We start from the raw sequence: 18,248 nt of genomic DNA on the forward strand, positions 1-18,248 counted from the left end.
GCATGGGTAAGACTAAAAGTGTACATTGTAAAAATCAGTCATGTGAACCCTATGCAAAACATTTTATTTTGTGCTTACGTTTATCATTTCTTACATATGCATACACACTTTCTTCTATATGGCCCAGCCATACATTTTAATGCTAATCCTCAGAATGCACAATATTTGTAATAAGCTAAAAGCACCTAATAACACTGTCTTACTGCATTTCAGTGAGACATTTCTCACAAAATTTGACACAGGAATTCAATTCTAACATGAAATCTGGATGACTTGCCTTAAATCGGGCAAAGGAGAGGATACTGTTAGCACCACACATCATTACACTGTAACTGTTACTCACTCCATCCAAATAAATTAAACCTCCTAAATGATAGTACAAAACAGGTGAACAAATCAACAGACGTCCGTTTACATGTGGTTCTTCTCATTGGTGCAAATGTTGCAGCCCCATGAAACACTGAGAACCTCAGTACTCATCATCGTCTTCATCCTCCTCAGGCACAAACTCCAGCTCATTATCATCTTCTTCATTTTCATCATCATCGTCATCCTCTTCGTCTTCCTCCTCCTCATCTTCCTCCTCCTCCTCCTCCTCCATATCGCAATCTAAAGCGGCATTCAGTAGAAGTTTGGTTCGATTGATCTCACTCTCATCATCAAGGTTAATATGTACCTGTAACAATTGAGACACATAATAAACATAAACCTGTGGACTGCTTTTAAAATAAATCTTTAAAATTGCAAATGAATTGTAGCTCTTTCAGATCTGGGGAGTTATATTTTCATTACAGTGAAGAAGATACAACAAAACCCAAATTTGTGTGGAAGTGATGACTAGCTGGAATACACACAATGACCTCTTCACAGTTGAGGAAATGCATTTTTTAAATGAAACTTCAGTTTTGAAATAATGAAGTCATGCTGGAAAGATGGTCTTAATTATGTTTTTTGGTTTGTACCTGCAGTATTATGTCTTTTTGTTTTTCTTTTTTCAATAAGCACCTATATTGCTCTGGTAGTTCTAACTGTCTTAGTCTAATTGTGATCATGTCTTTTGGTTCATGTTTAATGAAATGTTAGTGGACTTTCATAGTACATTGGCAGCAGGAAGAAGGGTTGTTTCTGAATCAGATTGTCAAGACAAGACAAGTAATCCATTTATGCCTTTCTCAAAGAAAACAAAAGATGTTCAGTGAAGTAAACAAAGTACATGTTCCATTATTTACACATTTATTTTTCTCTTAACCCCTGAATGACAAAAACGAGCGTCCCTAAAAAGTACATATACTGTGTGTGTTTGTTTGTGTGTTTCAGAAATTAAATTAAAGTAATTAATACAAAAACAGTCCAACAATGTTTTAGTTATTGCCTTCATGTGCACTGTAAACTTTAAGAGAAACATAATTGATTATTTAGCTATATACTGTATATCTCAGTTGCACGGTATGTAAACTGGTTGCAAAGTAATCGGACATACGTATAAACATATTAACCAATATCTTGTTTTCACCCCGTTACTCTGTAAGCTGGTTTTAATGTGGATGGAATCAGTTAAGTAACGCAGGCCTGCAATCTGTGACATCTCCAGCCAGACAGTCACAGTACAGTATAGTAGTGAATTGAAAAAAACTGATCCTCAGTTTCAACAAACCAACTAAAGAGGGAATTAATCAACAAACATTATTGAGATTTTCTTCATATGACACATTGTGACCTCTGAGAATTTGAGAAGTGATCTACCTCAGTTTCCGGGGAAAAGCACTGAGATGCTCCTTCTTCTGTTTGGGCATTAATGATAGATTTCAAGGCCCCTTCCTCAAACTGAAACACAGAGTAAACACATCATACATAAAACACAGGCACCTTAAACGTAGACACAAATGCCAACAGACTCAATATTGTGAACTCTCTTTCTCTCTCTCTCACCTTCAGCCTGTTCAGCTGGTCTTGTAACATGACTTTGATTTTGAGGAGAGTCTCCTCTTCTTTCTTCAACTCCTGCAGACGGCTGTGCATCTTTACTGGTACTGCTGCAGTCAGACCATTCCTCAACACTGAAAGAGAAGAGATCTGCGCATCTCATCATCATGCCTGACTTTATGTTGATTACAAAGGCAATGAGGGTGGCAACGTTTTCTACCAAAATGTCGAAATGTTTGATCCTTCTGCCTTATGTTGGAAAACAACTATCTTCATTAAACTCATTGTGAAGTCTTACAAATATGCTGTGTTAAATATGACGGGGAATTATTGCAGTTTCACCCTGTCACACCAATGTAGATTTTTCATTTGTCAATAATAACAATTTATCAGCTCTGTAGTCCGCTAAACTTAAGTATCTAATGGTGCAATATAGTAGTGCTTCTATCAAACATCATTCTTCACCGATTGTGATAAATGAAGTGTTAAATAGATGGTATTGTTACTGCTAGCTACGGAAAAAAACAATTTGGCTAAGTAGCGCTACCCCATATTGACAGTTTATTTCCGCACATTAAAGAGTGAAACACAGATTAAGACTATTACCTCTGTTTATATAGCCTGCCTACAGCTCCATATCGACGTCGAAAATAGTGATACACAAAATAATGTGCTTGCTACAGCTTTTATTTTGAATATTGACAGATTAGCTGTTGTGCTACAGTTAACTGCTACTAGCTAAAGTTTGGGTCCTGTGGTAATGCGGTCATATCCGGGCTTATGGTGTCTTTATTTGCTGTAGGGAATCTCACATTCATGTCTCGGGAACGACCGATGTGTCAAGTAGAAAAGTCAGATCACACTGATACGCTGTATATATTTGTGATCAGAGCAACTATTGTTACACATGGTGCAGCAAATCTCATTACTGAGAATGTCTGACAATGAAGCTCATTATCTGTTAACAGGTCCATAGTCCTGTTTTTAAGAACATTTATGAGAGAAAAATAGCATTTTAACATTGCACTGATGAAAAAAGTCGGCTATTTATGTTAATTCTGTTGCGTCGTTCATCATGTTAATTGATTGCAGTCTATTTATTGACAGAATCCACAATTCATATAAGCCAAAAACACAAATTTACGTGAAGCACATGAAGACGGCATAACAAGTGGCAGAACCTTGAGTCTGGCGCCATCTTGTGTTCTAACGGCGGAAATGGCGGCCTCTCCCTTAAAATCAGACTGTGATAATTATTTGAAGAAAAGGTGGTGTTTGGACGGTAAGAAAACCTAGCAGTGTTTTTCTAACGTACCTTAAATAAACACACAAACACATCAATTATTCAAAAAGTTTTCCTTTGTTTTGCCTATGGTCAATTTGAACGGGTGGATATGAGTTAGCTAGCCCGGCTAATTAAGGAGTATTAATGCAGCGATTTCTTCCTCGTCAGTTCTCAATGGCCGTCCTCTTTTCCGAAAAAAGTTTTGAAGTGGCAGGTGTCAACTTTACAGCACAAGGAAGCCTAATTTGTAACAAATGTAGTTCATGGTCTTAGTCTCCCCCATAAAACATAAAGGTCACACTATTGGAAGGCAAATAGACCTTAAAAGCGAGGCTTGCTGGCTACTTCACCAGACTGTCTGTTGGGTGCAACTGTGCTAATATGCAAGGTGCAAATCTGCCCTTCATGCTGGTGTGACTCCAAAAAGTTTTTACCTCATGATTAGCATGACTGAAAGTACGTAGGCTAACACTTACAGCAAAATGTTTGCAAAAAATGCTTTGAGAATGGTTTATTGAGAAAGCAGGTTTATGACAGTGACTATGAATGTTTTTTTTTAAGCATTTGCAGATATGTTAAGGAAACTTGGGTGGTTTAAATAGTACAGAAAGACCTAGGATTTAAATGATGGAGCAGTCCCCCATGTTTATTTAAGTGTCTGACCTGCCCCATAAGCAAATATGCAGCAGTCTTGCACATTGCCTACAAAGCATTCAAGTCTCCCCCAAACCCCCTAAACCCCCATCACACTAAAAAGGGAGCAAGCAATGCAGATAACGAATTCAGTGAAAACTTAAACAGATCACAGATGGAACTCATTGATGGGAACAAGATCTGAAACCGCTCTTAATCAGTCTTCAAAAAATGTTAGAAGAGCCCATTAGGTTCTTTATAGGATTCCTTGAGTAAGTCCATCCAGATGTGTGCATTGATAATCACAGCACGCAGGCACGACTGGAGACTAACAATGGAGCTGGGCCAAAAGGAGAGACATACCTGACTCTGTTCACACACATGAAAACTGAACTGCCGTAGAATGTAGGTTCCTCAGATTTCCCAAACCAGATGCCTTCTCTTGGTGTGTTAGACAATAATTTCAACAGCACAGGTTATTACTGTGGGGTGACATGTAATGGACTGTCAGGATCCTCGAAAATGTGATGATGCATCTTATCCTTCAAACAGCAGATTTGTAAAATTTTGTCAAGATATTGTTCACACCCACATCACTGATTATAAAACTGCCTTATTCTAAATACCCTGTAAACAAAATACTCTTTTTGTAAACATCAAATTAATGGTTTGTGGTGTAGTTATGTCCTATTTTGTGTTTTATCATGATGGGATGTAGTTCACTTACCCTCATGGCATTTCTCCCTGTGAATGAACATGCCTCTTTGCATGCACAAAACATCACCCTTGTAATCCGGTGAAGAACAGTCCTAGTTTTAGATCACCTGTGGACATCGCTGCTATCTTTATCTCTGTCTATACTTTCACTTTGTAAAAAAAATAATTTTTTTCTGTGCTTCATGTGAGACGCAGCAGCTGTTGAGTCCAGTGCAGTGTAGCTGCTGAATACCCAGGAGCACTCCTAGAGACCACAGCAGCGCAGGTGATGGGAGCTGACAAGAGCGGGTCCACCAGTCTCTGGTACAGGTTTGTTATCAAGAATTCTTCTCAAAACTGCCCCGAAATGTGCTTTGTCGAACTACACTGCAAGCAGGCAAGAAGGCTAAGCCTATAGATTTTATACCACAGATAATTGTAAATTGTTATAAATGTTCTTGCTATTATTTTCAGCACAATAGGCAGTTGTTTTTTTTTAGAATACAAATAGTCATGGTATTTGGAATGGGCTAAGTAAAACAGTGATGTTACTGTTGTCTCTGCTTCTACTCTTTCGCTCCCACTGAGGGTGACATGAGTAAAAAAGTTGAGATTGGAATCTGTTACATTTGTGTTGGTCAACTGATGGATTAATTGGCTGTTCATTACAGCAATGTGCAATTGCCGTGTTGTGGTATTTTGCCATGTACAAGAACATTATTGTTCTGAGAGCCAAGCACATAGGAAGCCTTGGGAGGCTGAAACTGGAGCTAGTGTATGAGAGACCTCATGGATTTGGGGGTCAGACGAAAAGGTGCTTTGTGGCCCGCACCCCACTATCGCAGCTGCCAACCTCCCAGCACAGACATGAGAGGCCCTGCTGTGGCATGGGGGTATTACTTGGAGCTGGTTTCAGCAGCTTGAAGGTGGCTAATACTGTATAGTTATCACTCTGCTTCTTGAGAGCCACAGTTGCTTTTCCTTGTCATCATGCAGACTCTGTTGCTGCTACATTGCAATTTTTCCCCAATCAAAGTGCTCCTTGGCAGAGCTTGAGCCCAGTGCTGAGGCCTGGTGGCAGCTGAGGCTGGGGCTCAGACGACCCCGCGTGCTGCTGCAAGTGGTGGTCTGCTATGCTTGTGCAGCGTTTGAAGGTGCTCCCACCGCCTGTGGAATGCAGTGCTGGGCGTGTTGGATGAGGGGCCTCCCAAAAGGTAGAGGGGGGAAAGGGGGCGAGGAGGAAAAGAGAGAAAAGGGGGGGATGACCTTTGAACAGTGCTGTCGGGAAGTTATGACTCAGTTTTCAATTGTAGCAGTAAAACTGAGTCTAAGAGCGTGGAAATAGAGAAGGGCTGAAAGATGAAGAGAGAGTGAGAGGGATGATGATGGTGATACAGATGATAAGGTGAGGCCAAGAGATAAGATTGTAAAACAGCAGTGAAGGGTCTGTGAGTCACAGGCTCTTTAGAAAACACAGCTGAGGTAAACTAGATCATAGCCAGCATTGCTTATTATTTGTCTCTGGTTCAGGAATAAAGCTATTAGTCTTACAAAGCTCTAATGTGAAATATTACTTGTGTGTAATTAAGTTCAACATTATCAACTTATGTTTTACGTGTCTGTGATGCTCTATAGGTCAAGACATCTATAGAAGTTGAAGGGAAAGGAGGGGGTTGCAGCTCCAGGATGTTTCCTCTTAAGCGATACAGTGACAGAAGCCTCAGGCGCCTATGAAAGGAAAGGACTCATGCTGAGATGTGGAGATGTGGAGGAGCCTTTGTTTCCAAGGAACTACCTCAACCTTTACATTTCCTGTTCTGAACTCCCACACACATATTCATGCATATTGGCACGCACACACAGTGGGACAAATGTATTAGAGTTCATTCAGTGTAATCAGCACAATCTTCTGCACGTACACAGAGCCAGAGGGGTATGGATGCATACGTGGTGAATAGGTGCATGTCTAAGTAGGGCTGCAACTAATGATTATTTTCGATAAAGATTAATCTGTCGATTATTTTCCCAAATAATCTATTTGTTGGTTGATCTATAAAATGGTGAAAAATGTTGATCATTGTTTCCAAAAGCTCAAGGTGACGTTCTCAAAGGTCTTGTTTTGACCACAACCCAGAGATATTGAGTTTTTTTTTTCATAAGAAACCAAAAAATATTCACATATAAGGAGCTGTAATCAGAGAATTTTGACTTTTTTGTAAGTGTTATGTGATTAAAAATATGCCCATAGCCACTTACACCACTTGCATGCAGTAGATAGTTCCCGGAGATGGATATATATGTTTATATGTCATCATAACAGTGAGTAGATATCATCTACATGTAAGTGCAGATGGAGAATAATGGTCCAGTTTGCTTGATTCCTCACACATTGAAACCTTTCACGCTAAATCAGTCATCTGCTTAATCCCAGTGGGCATGCTGTCACTGCATCACAGAAGATGATTGATAATAGTGTTAATCACCAGATTAACCACGGCAGTGTGGTATGATCCACCATGTGGTTTTTATCTATCAGCACTTGCATGTGTGTGTGTGTAAGTTTAGAGCTACGTGCCCACTGCAGCTATGATGCTTTCGTCATTGGTCGAGTGAGTGTAGTAAAAGCCAAGTGTTGCTCCGCTGTCCAACAGGAAAACCTGATCATTGTTGCCGTCAGCGTTTTATTATCTGAAGCGCTCATGCACCAGGAGACACTCTTGGTTTTGTGCCCTACTCATGACAAGCTCAGGAAAGCACATTAATCTCATCTTTAGATTTGATTTCAGTCTGCTTGTGTGGCTTCTATTTGACTTTTATTGTTATACTGATCTGTCCAAAAGATATAAGCACATCCAGTCAAATTGGAAAGGATGTGCAACATGTTGGGATCCCAAGGAAGTGAAAAAGCAGAGTGACAGAGTGGTGGAAGTCTGGTTCCCAGAAGTACGTCAGACGCATGGAAAACAGAAAAGGACTGGCAGACGCTGGATGTAAAGCAATTCAGTATAACCACAGTAAAAGACTGTTGATTTAGGTCGGAATAAATCGAGTGAGATTCTTTATGTTGCAGCCCGGGGAATGCCTCAGATCATGGCATGAGGTTTGGGCCTAATATGATGTGGTTTGGTCAGAGATGGTAGGAGGGAGTTTGGGGCTTGGGCTGAGGAGAATGCCTCTGTCACAGCTGAAATTTGTAAACTAATTGACCACCCATACACAGCATTCCTGTTCCACTGGGCTTTCTCTCAAGACCGACAAACAAACCCTGAACTCAAGAACACCTCCACCAGACCAGGCACACTGACTGTAGTGTGATTAATTACATTTTCCCTTTTCCTCTCTCTCTCTCTCTTTCTTTGTTGCTTGCTCTCTTGCTCTCATGAGCCGGGTGTATTGGTGTGTGTAGTTCACCTCCCTTGGTACCCTTAGTTAAACATCCCTGTAATGTCAGACTGGCCAGAAGGAAATCCACTATGTTTTCCTTTTTGTGCTGTCGTTTTTCCTTTTCAGAATGATTCATTATTAAGCTCATTTTTCTCTTTAAGTTAGGCTTTTTAATCTCAAATATGCAACTGCCTGGCCACACAATGTGGTGAAAGATGTTTTGGAGAAAGGTAAAAATAAACAAATTCTTTGCCCCCATTCACCACAACCCAAAGAGTAAAAAAGGGCTGTAAAATAATGCTGAGTACTGCACTGGGCAAAGGGGAGTGTGAGGTGCTGATTCCAAGGACGGAGGTCAAATGACAACGCGAGGTCAGATTACTCTCATAGGACTGGTTGTGTGATCATGACATAGCACTGGCTAGGTAAAAGTGTAATCAATAGCTCATGTGACACAGCCTGTTCAAATGTTGTGCCGTGATTCCGCTTCGCTGTTCTGTATAAAAGTTACAAACACAGCTTTTTAGGCAGCAGCAGAGGAAGTGACAGATATGTTTCACTTCATGCGTCTTTTGCTATCTTAAATCACAAACTGCCATGGTGTTCTGGTGGCATTGTTTGGTCTAGTGTAAAAAACGAAAGTGGTGTAATGACGAGTCTTCGTTGTGGCATTATAGTGGGATCTTGGCATAAGAAGGGCTAATGATTGTCCTTGTGGGAATATGCGTCATACTCTTAAGGTAATATAATCTAAACATTTAGTAAATTTGCAGGCGGGTATTTTTGGCTGGAATCCCACATGTAGTTGGTGAGACACTGAGTTGTTCTTATCATTTCATCTAAAGCAAATATTGACTACAGAGGGTTTGAGCGTTCCTTGCATTCCTAAAGGAACTACCATAGCACAGGTACTGTTCTCCTGCCTTTCCTCAGTCTCATTAACAAAGCTTTCTGCTCCTATTTTACCACCTCAGACAAAAGCATACAGCAGCCCGAAAACATTCCCCATGGCTATAGTGATGTTTAAAAAAACTGTTGTTTTAGGAAATATGTAGATTCTCTTCCTTTCCAAGAGTCAGAAGAGAATTGATGTCACCAAAAAGACAGTTAGCTTTGTTTAGTATACAGACTGGAAATTGGGAAAAAAAAACTATAGCCAGTCGCCTGTTTAAAGATAACACAATCCATCTAAAGCTCATTCGCTAACACTGACATATTATTTCTTGTTTGTTTAATCAGTACAAAAACTGAAGCATAAATATGGCAAGTTGTGGTTTTATGAGGACTTTTATGAAGACTTCATAGATCTAGCTTCATATTTACTGTCAGATAAGACATAGAGAATGGTATCAATCTAATTCTCAGTAAAAAAGATAATGAGGGTTAAAGTGTACCTTTAAACTTATTTTAAAGGTTGTGAAATTTGTACTTGAGTAAATAACTGGAGGCCATTTTTTGTCAAAAACAATGGTGTTATGTTGTGAGCATCATTTTATTCTCTCTGAAGTCCATGTTTATGTAATAAGATGATGTCAGCAGTCAGCTGTAAGGGTGGCAGGCGATGCTAAAGCGTAAGGCAGAGCAGGCTCATTGGTAGGAGGAATGTGTGAACACAGTTACAAAACCATTTATTTACAGGCACTTTCACAGCGAGGTCTAGCACCCGCAGCCCAAGTGCAACCCCAGGGAAGACACAGCTGCGTGTGAACGTTATAGCGCCAGTCCTCCTCACTTTGATCGGCCGACATGAGAGCGGCCCTGATCTCCAGGACCACCACCCATCTTGTCTGATATTCTGAGTGTACAAACTGAGACATTCCAGACGTGTGAACTGCCCGTGACAAATGATCGGCCTTTGGGTTTTCAGCTTTTGCATGCTGTGGGCTTCTTGGCACGGTATAGTTGGTCTCGGGCTCAGAGTTTTTCCCCTCTCTACAGCTTCAGTAACTGGAGCGGCACCACAGAATGCGGACAAGTCCTGGTGTGAATTGTTATGTTAGAAAGAGCCTTCAGGGTGGGGCTATGATTTAATATTGACCTTTTTCAACACGGACAGCCCACACTCAGAACACTGACAGGACTGTGGGGACTCTATGTCATTAAGTGGACTGATGATTGGATTAAATCAACTTAGAAAATATACATCCTAGGCACAGCACAAAAGAAGTTGGTTTTGTTTAAGTTTCAAGCCATAACGCTTTGAAAAGAGAGAAGTGAAAATAACATTTTTTACTGCCAGATTAGTCACTGCATATTAGGGGGTGATGTTGGTTTTGATTGAATTCCAACTTTGCTCCAATTTCTTATGTGGTCGCATGAAATATGTCCTTTTTTAATTCACAACTGGAGTCTTGAGGTGTGCTCCATGTTTTGAAAGGCGTTATAGAAGCCCATTGATTTCTCCATTTCATTAAACCCGTCTTGCACTGTGCCATAACTGATGTCATTCTACTGTTTCCTGTCATTTTCCAGCACAGGCACTGTTCCACATGCCCCTCTCCAAAGTCCGTCCAGTCAAACCCTGACATGATTGATTCCTTTACACTTCATTTGTAGCATTCATCAAAATTCCATTGAGTCATGAAACTCTGGCTGACTACTGTCCAAAGTAATCTAACTGCAGCAAAAGAAATGCTAAGATTTCCCCAACGACTGATGACATTTTGCAATACAAAGAGAAAAAAATACTGCTTCAAAAATTTCTGCCCCCATGCAAATAGTTCTTGTAAAGTTTCCCTCAGGCTGTTGTATCACTCAAAAATGTATAAGCTTATCGTTTTGCCATTAAGTCTCATATTGACACTTAGACTGTTTGGAAGAAAAATATACTGTAGGCCTGTGAACACTGATTTCTAGACTGCTGCATTGTCTGTGTATAGGTGCCGGTCCAGTTGTTGATTGCACTTGAAGTCACATGCAGTATTTGCATGAAGTTGCCCCCTCCCCACAACTTTTGCTACACTCTTGTGCAAATTGATATTACTGCCAGAATAAGTCAGCAGCATATTTAACAAGAATGCTTCCAAGATCTTAACTTCTTGTGTGCGCGTGTGCAAGCTTGCACGTCTGCATTTGTGCGCTCAAGTTTTTGAAGGGCTGTGGTAGGCAGATTATAATCACAAATGTCATGTATGATCAGCTGTTGCGTACCGAGACGTTGCCTGATAAAATCCAGACACGCACCTTGAATGAAGAGAGGTGGATACTGAATCTCTGAGTCTTCAATGTCATTTTTCAGTTGCACCAGCTGACGTAATAAAGGAAAGATGGTTTCATATGAAACAATTTTGGGATGACAGTGATGAATCAGGATAGTTTTGCAGCTTTCATTGATTGCCACTGACATACTACTACGTGGTTGCAATAGGAAAAGATGATGCATTACAGCTGGTTTATTATCCTTTATGTATTTAAAAGGGGACACTGAGAGGTTGCAAGGTGTTCATCATTTTTCCCAGGACTGGATAGTATGGAAGCAGTCCTCCACGACTGTGGATTACATTGTGGGACCATGGAGGAAGTGTTGTGAAGGGGCTGTGAGGGGGTTGCTAGGAAACAGGGTGGGCAACTTGGCGTAATGAGCGCGGGGCTCAGGAGCTGTCTGCTCAGTGTTCCAGGTCCTGACAAGAACAGACAGGCTGGCCTGGGACGGCCTGCATGGAGCTGCCACCACGGCCACCTGCTCACAGCAATCATCACCAGCGCTCCAGCCAGCCACCGATACAGCATACAGACCCAATTAAGAGCCCTGCATGTCCCCCTCCAGCCAGCCATCACTAACACTCCTGCAAGTCTGACAAGGCTGCCTTTTTTCCCCTTAGCAAATCTCTAATTAACAACATTGGTAGTGGTGAGGCCGGGCTGTACAGAGCTGCTGAAAGGGGCTGGGACTCTGCTCGGGTAATCAGCTTAAATACAGGTTTATTTCCTGCCCCCTGTGCCTCGCTACTTCCAGCAGAGATTGCATTCTTTTATCTGTTTATCTCCAATTTCCTCTGACTTGTAACGTGTCTCCTAGACACACTGTCACCTCCACTTAAGGCCAGACTGACTGCTCCAGCGATTAGATGGTTTTAGAGCAGTGATCAGAGTTGATTTTGGCAGGGCATAGCTCTCAACAACATCTCTGTCTGTTTCATTACTGCCTTACCATCTCCTCTCCCTCCACTCCCGCTTCACTGAGGACTTTTGATCTTAACTGCATAAACACTGCTGAGCATCAAGAGAATCAAAGATTTTCATATTAGAAAATACACTCTTTCATCAGATACATTTAATCATGTGTAGTTTGGTAATGAAGGTATCTTATTAAAGATGGAGATCAGTCAAAAAGGTGTGTCCCTGTATCTGGCATATTAATTTGTTAAAATTAAAGTAAGGTAAAAAATGATTTTGTGAAATTACCTCATTACCAGTGCTGGATTAAGAGAGCTGTGTGTTCCAGCCGAGAGCAGAGGAGGCGGAGGAATTTCCTTTCAGTGGGGAGGTGTTATTGTTGGAGCCCTGTGCAGAGCCGCTGGATGAAATATCCTCTTCCCCAGTTTGGGATTGACTCTTGATACAAGACCGCCACTCATGATTGGAGGGAATTATACCTCATCATCCATCTTGAGAAAATCAGACAAAAATAATATAGACTGTAATACAGACTGATTTACACTAAAATGAGAGATGTAAGGGAAGAGGTCATCTGTGCCATAATTGAATACATTTACCGTTATATTTCATTTTTCATTCATACATCATACGGTGTCTGTAATTTGTCTTTTCTGGTCTGTGAGGAGAAAAAAGTTGGCTGTCATTAAGATTTCCAGTGGTTAGTTCTCTGCTCTTGGACTTGGATTTTGCTATTAATAAGATCTGCTCATAATGATACAGTATTGCACTCTATATGACTCACTGAGTACTTTATAGGACTTTTTGACCAACACTAAAAGAACAGAGTGACTGTATTTTCTGGGTGTTTTTTCTGTATTTTTCCAAGAAACATTTTTAATAGTGTTCACTGTGGATGACAGAATATTAACTGTGATTTATTGTTTGTTTGCTTAAAAGCATTTTATGTGTTCATATAGTTAGAGCTTACAGACAATCTTCTCAATGGACATGCTATTATATGATTATTATGACGATTCTGTTGCACTGGACACATGATTTCCCAAAGCTAAAGTTCAGTTTATTTGGGATTTTCTTGTTTTTTCTATTCTTTCTATGCACTGTGAGCTGGCTACTAGTGTTCTCACCCTGTGTTCTCACCCAGTGCATGCTGGGATAGGTTTCAACCCCTTGATCCTGAACAGTTCAGGCTGTAGTAGTGGATGGTTGGATAGTTCAGAGTATAAGCAGCAGAGGGTGCTGTTCATCAGAATGGGTGAACCCTTTGTAGCATGTTTGTAAAGATGACTGCAAGAGATGGACAGAGCAAGCATGCGTTGATATTTTCTTAATTTAAAGATTTGATTTTCAGACTTTTAACCTTTAAAAGGATTACAGCTTACAGTGTTTCTTTCTCAATATTGGATTTCACTCTGTACATTTTTGAGAAATCAGGATGCATCTATCCAATGTAAAGTACATTTACTCAAGAGCAGAGTATTTCCATTTTCTACTACATTCTTCTTTTACTTCACTAACTTTCAGAGGCATTTATTGAACTTTTCTCTCAACTACATTTCGCTGATTTAAGTTTCATCTCAGATTCAGATTAATGATACAAAATATAATCAACAATCACATGATTTATTAGAATGAATACGGTTAGATGATCACCAGGATACATTTCACAAGCTATCCTGTACTATGTCTTGTAAAAGAAACATGCTGTAGCTCAGTCTTTACCAGCTGCAACATTAGAAAATGTACATATTAATACATTGATAATTAAACTGTACAGTGGTAGCAAGATAAGCAAGCCAACACAGGTGGTTTATTTTTTCTATAGTCATTACATTGTGCAAACATTTACTTTATAATAATACATTGAAGTGGACCACTTGTCTATTGCCAGTTTAGGTACACTTTGAATGCAGGACTTTAACTTGTAACAGAGTATTTGTGCAATGTGTAATTGTTACTTTTACTGAAGTAAAAGATCTGAATACTTCTTCCACCACTGCACTATCTTCATGCTGGTGTGTCAGATGTTTGCTTTGATGGGTGATGTATTAATTTGAGCTGGGTAAAACCATGACAGCTCAGGTGTTAGCTGACAATCCTCAGGGGCCTAAATCAGATAAACCACTTGAGCAGCACCTGGAAACACCTATCAGATGAGACACCATGCAAACACACGACTTCCTACCCTGTGTGTGCTCCAGAGTTCATCTTTCCATCATGTCTTCTTCTTCACACTTCTTCTTCACAGTGATGCCCATTTTCATTTCTAATGGTTGATTTATCAAGAAAACACTAGATATTTTTTGTATTTTTGATAACCTGAAGGTTCCTTATTCTTGCTGTGTTTCAAGACACTTGTCAGGTATGGTTTTTGAATTGTGTCTCTTTTCTCTCTCTCCTTTCATTGCCTGCCAACCATGGAAACTTGTGTGCTGCCCAACAGTCAGTCTGTTCCTGTACAGGCAGCGGTTTCAGCGCAGGAGGTTCAACAAATATCTAAATGGGGAGATTTGGGTGTGGGGCCGAAGAGAGGAGAGCAGTCTTGCCTGAGCCTCACCCTTTACCTGCATTAGGTCATAGGCTGAAAAGGGGGGAGGGTGTCAGTCACCACCTCCAACCCCCTGCACTCTGGTAGCCCCTCCACGAATGATCTTTCTGAGTTTTCTGTCATGAACGATGAATTTGTAGCACCAAGCCAGGCTGTGATGAGAGGAGGGGAGGACTGATGGGGGGGTGGGGAGCTGGTGTTTTCTGCCTGACCCTGGACTGGCAGGGTCTACTCCGGTGAGCCTGGTCCCCAGAGCCCTCGTCTCACTTAGCCCCTCAATATCCCTCTTTCTCTCTGTGGGGCCAGGGCTGCTCTGGATGAAATTTCAGTAAGGGTATGAGGGAATGGTTCATGGAGTTTAGCACCTTCTTTAACATAGGCAAAATAAATGACTTCTCCTAATGCTCTAATTGGTGGCAGTTTGATGATCAGGTATCACTGGCCTTCAGGGCTGAAGCACCTCGTTGTTTTACTCCAGCTCGGTGAAAGAGCCAGTCTGTACCTGTTGCTTCTGAGATTTTTTCAAGTAAGGAGGGAAAAATGCCTGGTAGCATGTGGTCTGCCAGGTCCTCTGAACTGTCTTTTTTCCATGAAGTCAAAGTAAAGCATTTGACATTTTAAGTTAAGCCTAGCTACTGATCTCTCTTCCTCAAAATCCCTGCCCCCTGGCTGGGATCTGTGTGTGAATTGTGAATCAAATGAGTGGCTTAAAAATGGTTCAGCCTCTCTCTCACTCACTCTCACCCTCTCTCACTCCCTCTTTCTCTCTTTGTGTGGTTTGGTAGGTGACTGTCTAGGCTCCTTTATCCATGCCCATGTGTTAAAGATTTTGAGAAGAAAATTAGCCAGAGGTGGATAGAAGCAGCTATAATCTAGAAATGCCTCCTCAATCTTCGAAAACTCCCTTCCTCCAACAGACATGAGTCAAAGTCGGACCCCTGCTGTTCTCCTGCATCAACAGCAACGCTCATACTGACGGACTAGATGTGTGTCCCGAGCCTCACTGATCAAATTGTCTCGCCTATGAGACTACATTGAACACATCCATCACTCTACAAATAGCTGAATGAGATGTCAGCCAGTTTTTTACGTCACTGAATGGCACCGTTTCGTTCACAAAATAATCCTTTGATTTATCAGACATATTTTTTCCCTCCTGAGGAAGACATAATTCCCATGCCAAACCTTTTAACCTGTGCCAGAATAGACTTCCTACACTTGCTTGTGTATAAACTGGGGTAAGTAAACTGAATTAATGATCAGTGGATCACGCAGCTCAAAGAGAGGCTGGGTCTGTGGCTAAAATAATATTCTGTACTAGTATAAAGAAAATGTGTCTGCTTTATGGTCAGTTGAGGATCGCATGTTGCTTAATAGTCCACTTTTGTCTTCCCACAAAAATACCGTATTTTATATTGTTTAAAGGGCCACAGGAAAGTTTGGAGAGTTTAAATCTGTCTTACTCTAGAAATAAACATAAACCAGAATGTTTTGTTGCTTAGCCCAAAGAATGTTCTTAGTTTGCTTTTTGCAAGTAGCTTTTTGGCATATGACTGTGTGAGGTAAAACCTTTACATGTGAAGTGAAGGACAGTGGACAGTGGTGCAGTGGTGTCAGTTTGTTATTGTAAGGCATGCCTCATGGCTGCAGCATGTCACTTTCCATCACTTTCCCAGGTTAGCCCTGTGTAAGGCTTTAGGCTGGCCTGCTGTTTACAATACCTCCCATTCAGCCTGCTGCTCCTCAATGAAATTTCTATTTATAGAGGCCACTGGCCTGCAGAGAGTCATCTGCTTGTTCTGAATGAGGTCTGGTGGTTTTGACAAGGTTAGCTGGATTAAAGCATGGGTGGGGGGTGGGGGGTGGGGGTCTGAAGGACAGGTCACAGGGGCTGCTTGGGGTGAGAAGGCCACCACGAGAAGACTGGCTGCCTTTATTGTATGTGATGGTCAATGTCAGCACACTATTTAGTTAAATGCCGGACATGTGATGAAGCTGAGTTAGACAAACATTTGCTCAAAACCAAAACTCCAGTTTTATCCCTTTAATGTGGCGTTTGTGTCTGCCCCTCACCTACGCTGACGCCAAGTATGCATGGATTTATGCTCTTATGACGGGAAGTCAACATAAAGTAAGAGCTGTTACTACCAGTCAGCAGTGTCATGCACGTTGATGTAATAATTTTGACAACACTGCCCTATAGATGGCCTTCTGGCCACACCCATTCACCCAGCCAATGGCTTACTGAGAAAGAAGCATTCTCCAATGAAAGGCCTGCTTTTTTAGAAATGATGTGTTTCATTGCCTGAAAAATATTTTTGACTGCATACAAAATGTTTTCGACTGCTGCATCATTGAACTTAATGTCTGTTGTCAGTTTGCGGAAAGGTCCATTATTATTCCACAGGAGCTTTTGGCTAATGTCACTGTTGTGTTGAGGAAATGTTTTCTGTAGAATCCATCGTGGCAGAATAGAATAGGGAAAAATTGCAATTTCCTTAATCCTTGCAGAGTTTTTTCCTTTTCTGTGTCTTTGTTTTGATTCCTTGGTGTGTGATGGTGTTTCCCACACAGTGGTGCTGCAGCCAACTTGCCCTTCTCTATTGTGCTGCTGGCCTCTCTTTGAACCTGTACAGCTATAAACATGGCTAAGTGCTCTCCATCAGAAGCGGGCTTGCAGGAGGACAATAATGTAACAGGATTTTTTTGTGCACTGTCACACATTGGAGCAAAAGGTAGATACGAGCCTGGATGAGGCACATCCAGCTCCAACACAGCTCAGTTACTACAACCTCTACTCCTTGAGACAAAGGGAGACAAATCTAAGCAGAGATGTCTGTCAGATTCTAGGAAACACCCACCAACTACACATACAAGCTAGGGATCGACCGACATAGTTTAGGGCCGATGCCGATACCGATACGGACTGCCGATTATCTTGAGCCGATATTTGGAGCCGATGCTACTTTTGCTCCCTTAATTTACATCATAAAAATTACACAATGATGATAACAAATGTTACGAGTCTTAATTTTAAAAAAAGGAACATTTATTGAAATGAAAAAAGGTGAGGTAGAACAAGAACAAGTAAACAATATTTAGCAAATATTAAAAACAGGTGAGGTAGAACAGTGCTCTGTGAAATGCTGCCACACTGGATTGGTTTTCTGCTCTGCCATTTCTTGCAGCGTCTCCAGCAACACGGAGCTGCCTGTGGATGCCTGTCTGTAAATAATGCCGGATCGGCGAGCGCAGCACCCCGCATCGGCCGATTCCAATACACGTAAAAAACGCAAAAATCAGCCGTCAATATCGGCCGGCCGATGTATCGGTCTATCACTAATACAAGGATCGTCATCATCGGCCTCCCATGTTCCTCCAACCTCAGGCTATTATCTCCTCCTAAAGTTCAGCCAAACCTAAACAGAGAACTGATCTTTCTCTCTCTTTTAATATCGAAATAGAGCCTCTTGCTGATCTCTGTAAGCTGGTGATTTGGTTTCAAAGATTTGGCCAGCTATCTCTCCAGTATCTCCCAGAAAAACATTGTCAATGTGTGGTCAGGATAAGCTGTGTTGGGATGGAGTGCAAATGAATGCCAGTGTGGTCGTGTTTGGACAATTTAGCAAGGCTGCAAAGGAAAAATCCTCAAAGTCATCTAAA

General features: G+C 41.2%; 1 protein-coding gene and 1 long non-coding RNA gene across 3 annotated transcripts; one reads left to right on the forward strand and one right to left on the reverse strand.

Annotated features, from left to right (window-relative positions):
* Nucleotides 1–47: 47 nt before the first annotated feature.
* snapc5 (small nuclear RNA activating complex, polypeptide 5) lies at nucleotides 48–2,694 on the reverse strand. Of its 2 annotated transcripts, none has more exons than XM_030425403.1 (4): nucleotides 2,530–2,694; nucleotides 1,930–2,057; nucleotides 1,744–1,824; nucleotides 48–676 (listed from the first exon to the last, which is right to left on the reverse strand). In XM_030425403.1, the coding sequence occupies exons 2-4, from the start codon at nucleotides 2,017–2,019 to the stop codon at nucleotides 470–472; spliced, it is 378 nt and encodes a 125-aa protein (XP_030281263.1). In that variant the 5' UTR covers nucleotides 2,020–2,057; nucleotides 2,530–2,694; the 3' UTR covers nucleotides 48–469. The 2 variants fall into 2 exon arrangements, with proteins under 2 accessions (XP_030281263.1, XP_030281264.1); XM_030425404.1 differs by having other exon boundaries at nucleotides 1,930–2,073.
* A 394-nt stretch (nucleotides 2,695–3,088) lies between these two features.
* On the forward strand, nucleotides 3,089–7,878 carry LOC115586394 (uncharacterized). The gene is made up of 3 exons (XR_003984875.1): nucleotides 3,089–3,205; nucleotides 4,754–4,867; nucleotides 6,173–7,878. It is a non-coding gene; the product is annotated as an uncharacterized LOC115586394 (long non-coding RNA).
* Nucleotides 7,879–18,248: the final 10,370 nt, after the last annotated feature.

This window comes from Sparus aurata, chromosome 8 (assembly GCF_900880675.1).
Source record: "Sparus aurata chromosome 8, fSpaAur1.1, whole genome shotgun sequence".
NCBI classification, from domain to species: Eukaryota; Metazoa; Chordata; class Actinopteri; order Spariformes; family Sparidae; genus Sparus; species Sparus aurata.

Bases quoted from the DNA above. Each gene is read 5' to 3' on its own strand.
- snapc5 (XM_030425403.1), bottom strand. From the start codon at position 2,019: ATGCACAGCCGTCTGCAGGAGTTGAAGAAAGAAGAGGAGACTCTCCTC. The intron at 1,825-1,929 runs GTGAGAGAGAGA...TCTGTGTTTCAG, and splicing joins ACCAGCTGAACAGGCTGAAG to TTTGAGGAAGGGGCCTTGAA. The intron at 677-1,743 runs GTAGATCACTTC...CAATTGTTACAG, and splicing joins GCTTTTCCCCGGAAACTGAG to GTACATATTAACCTTGATGA.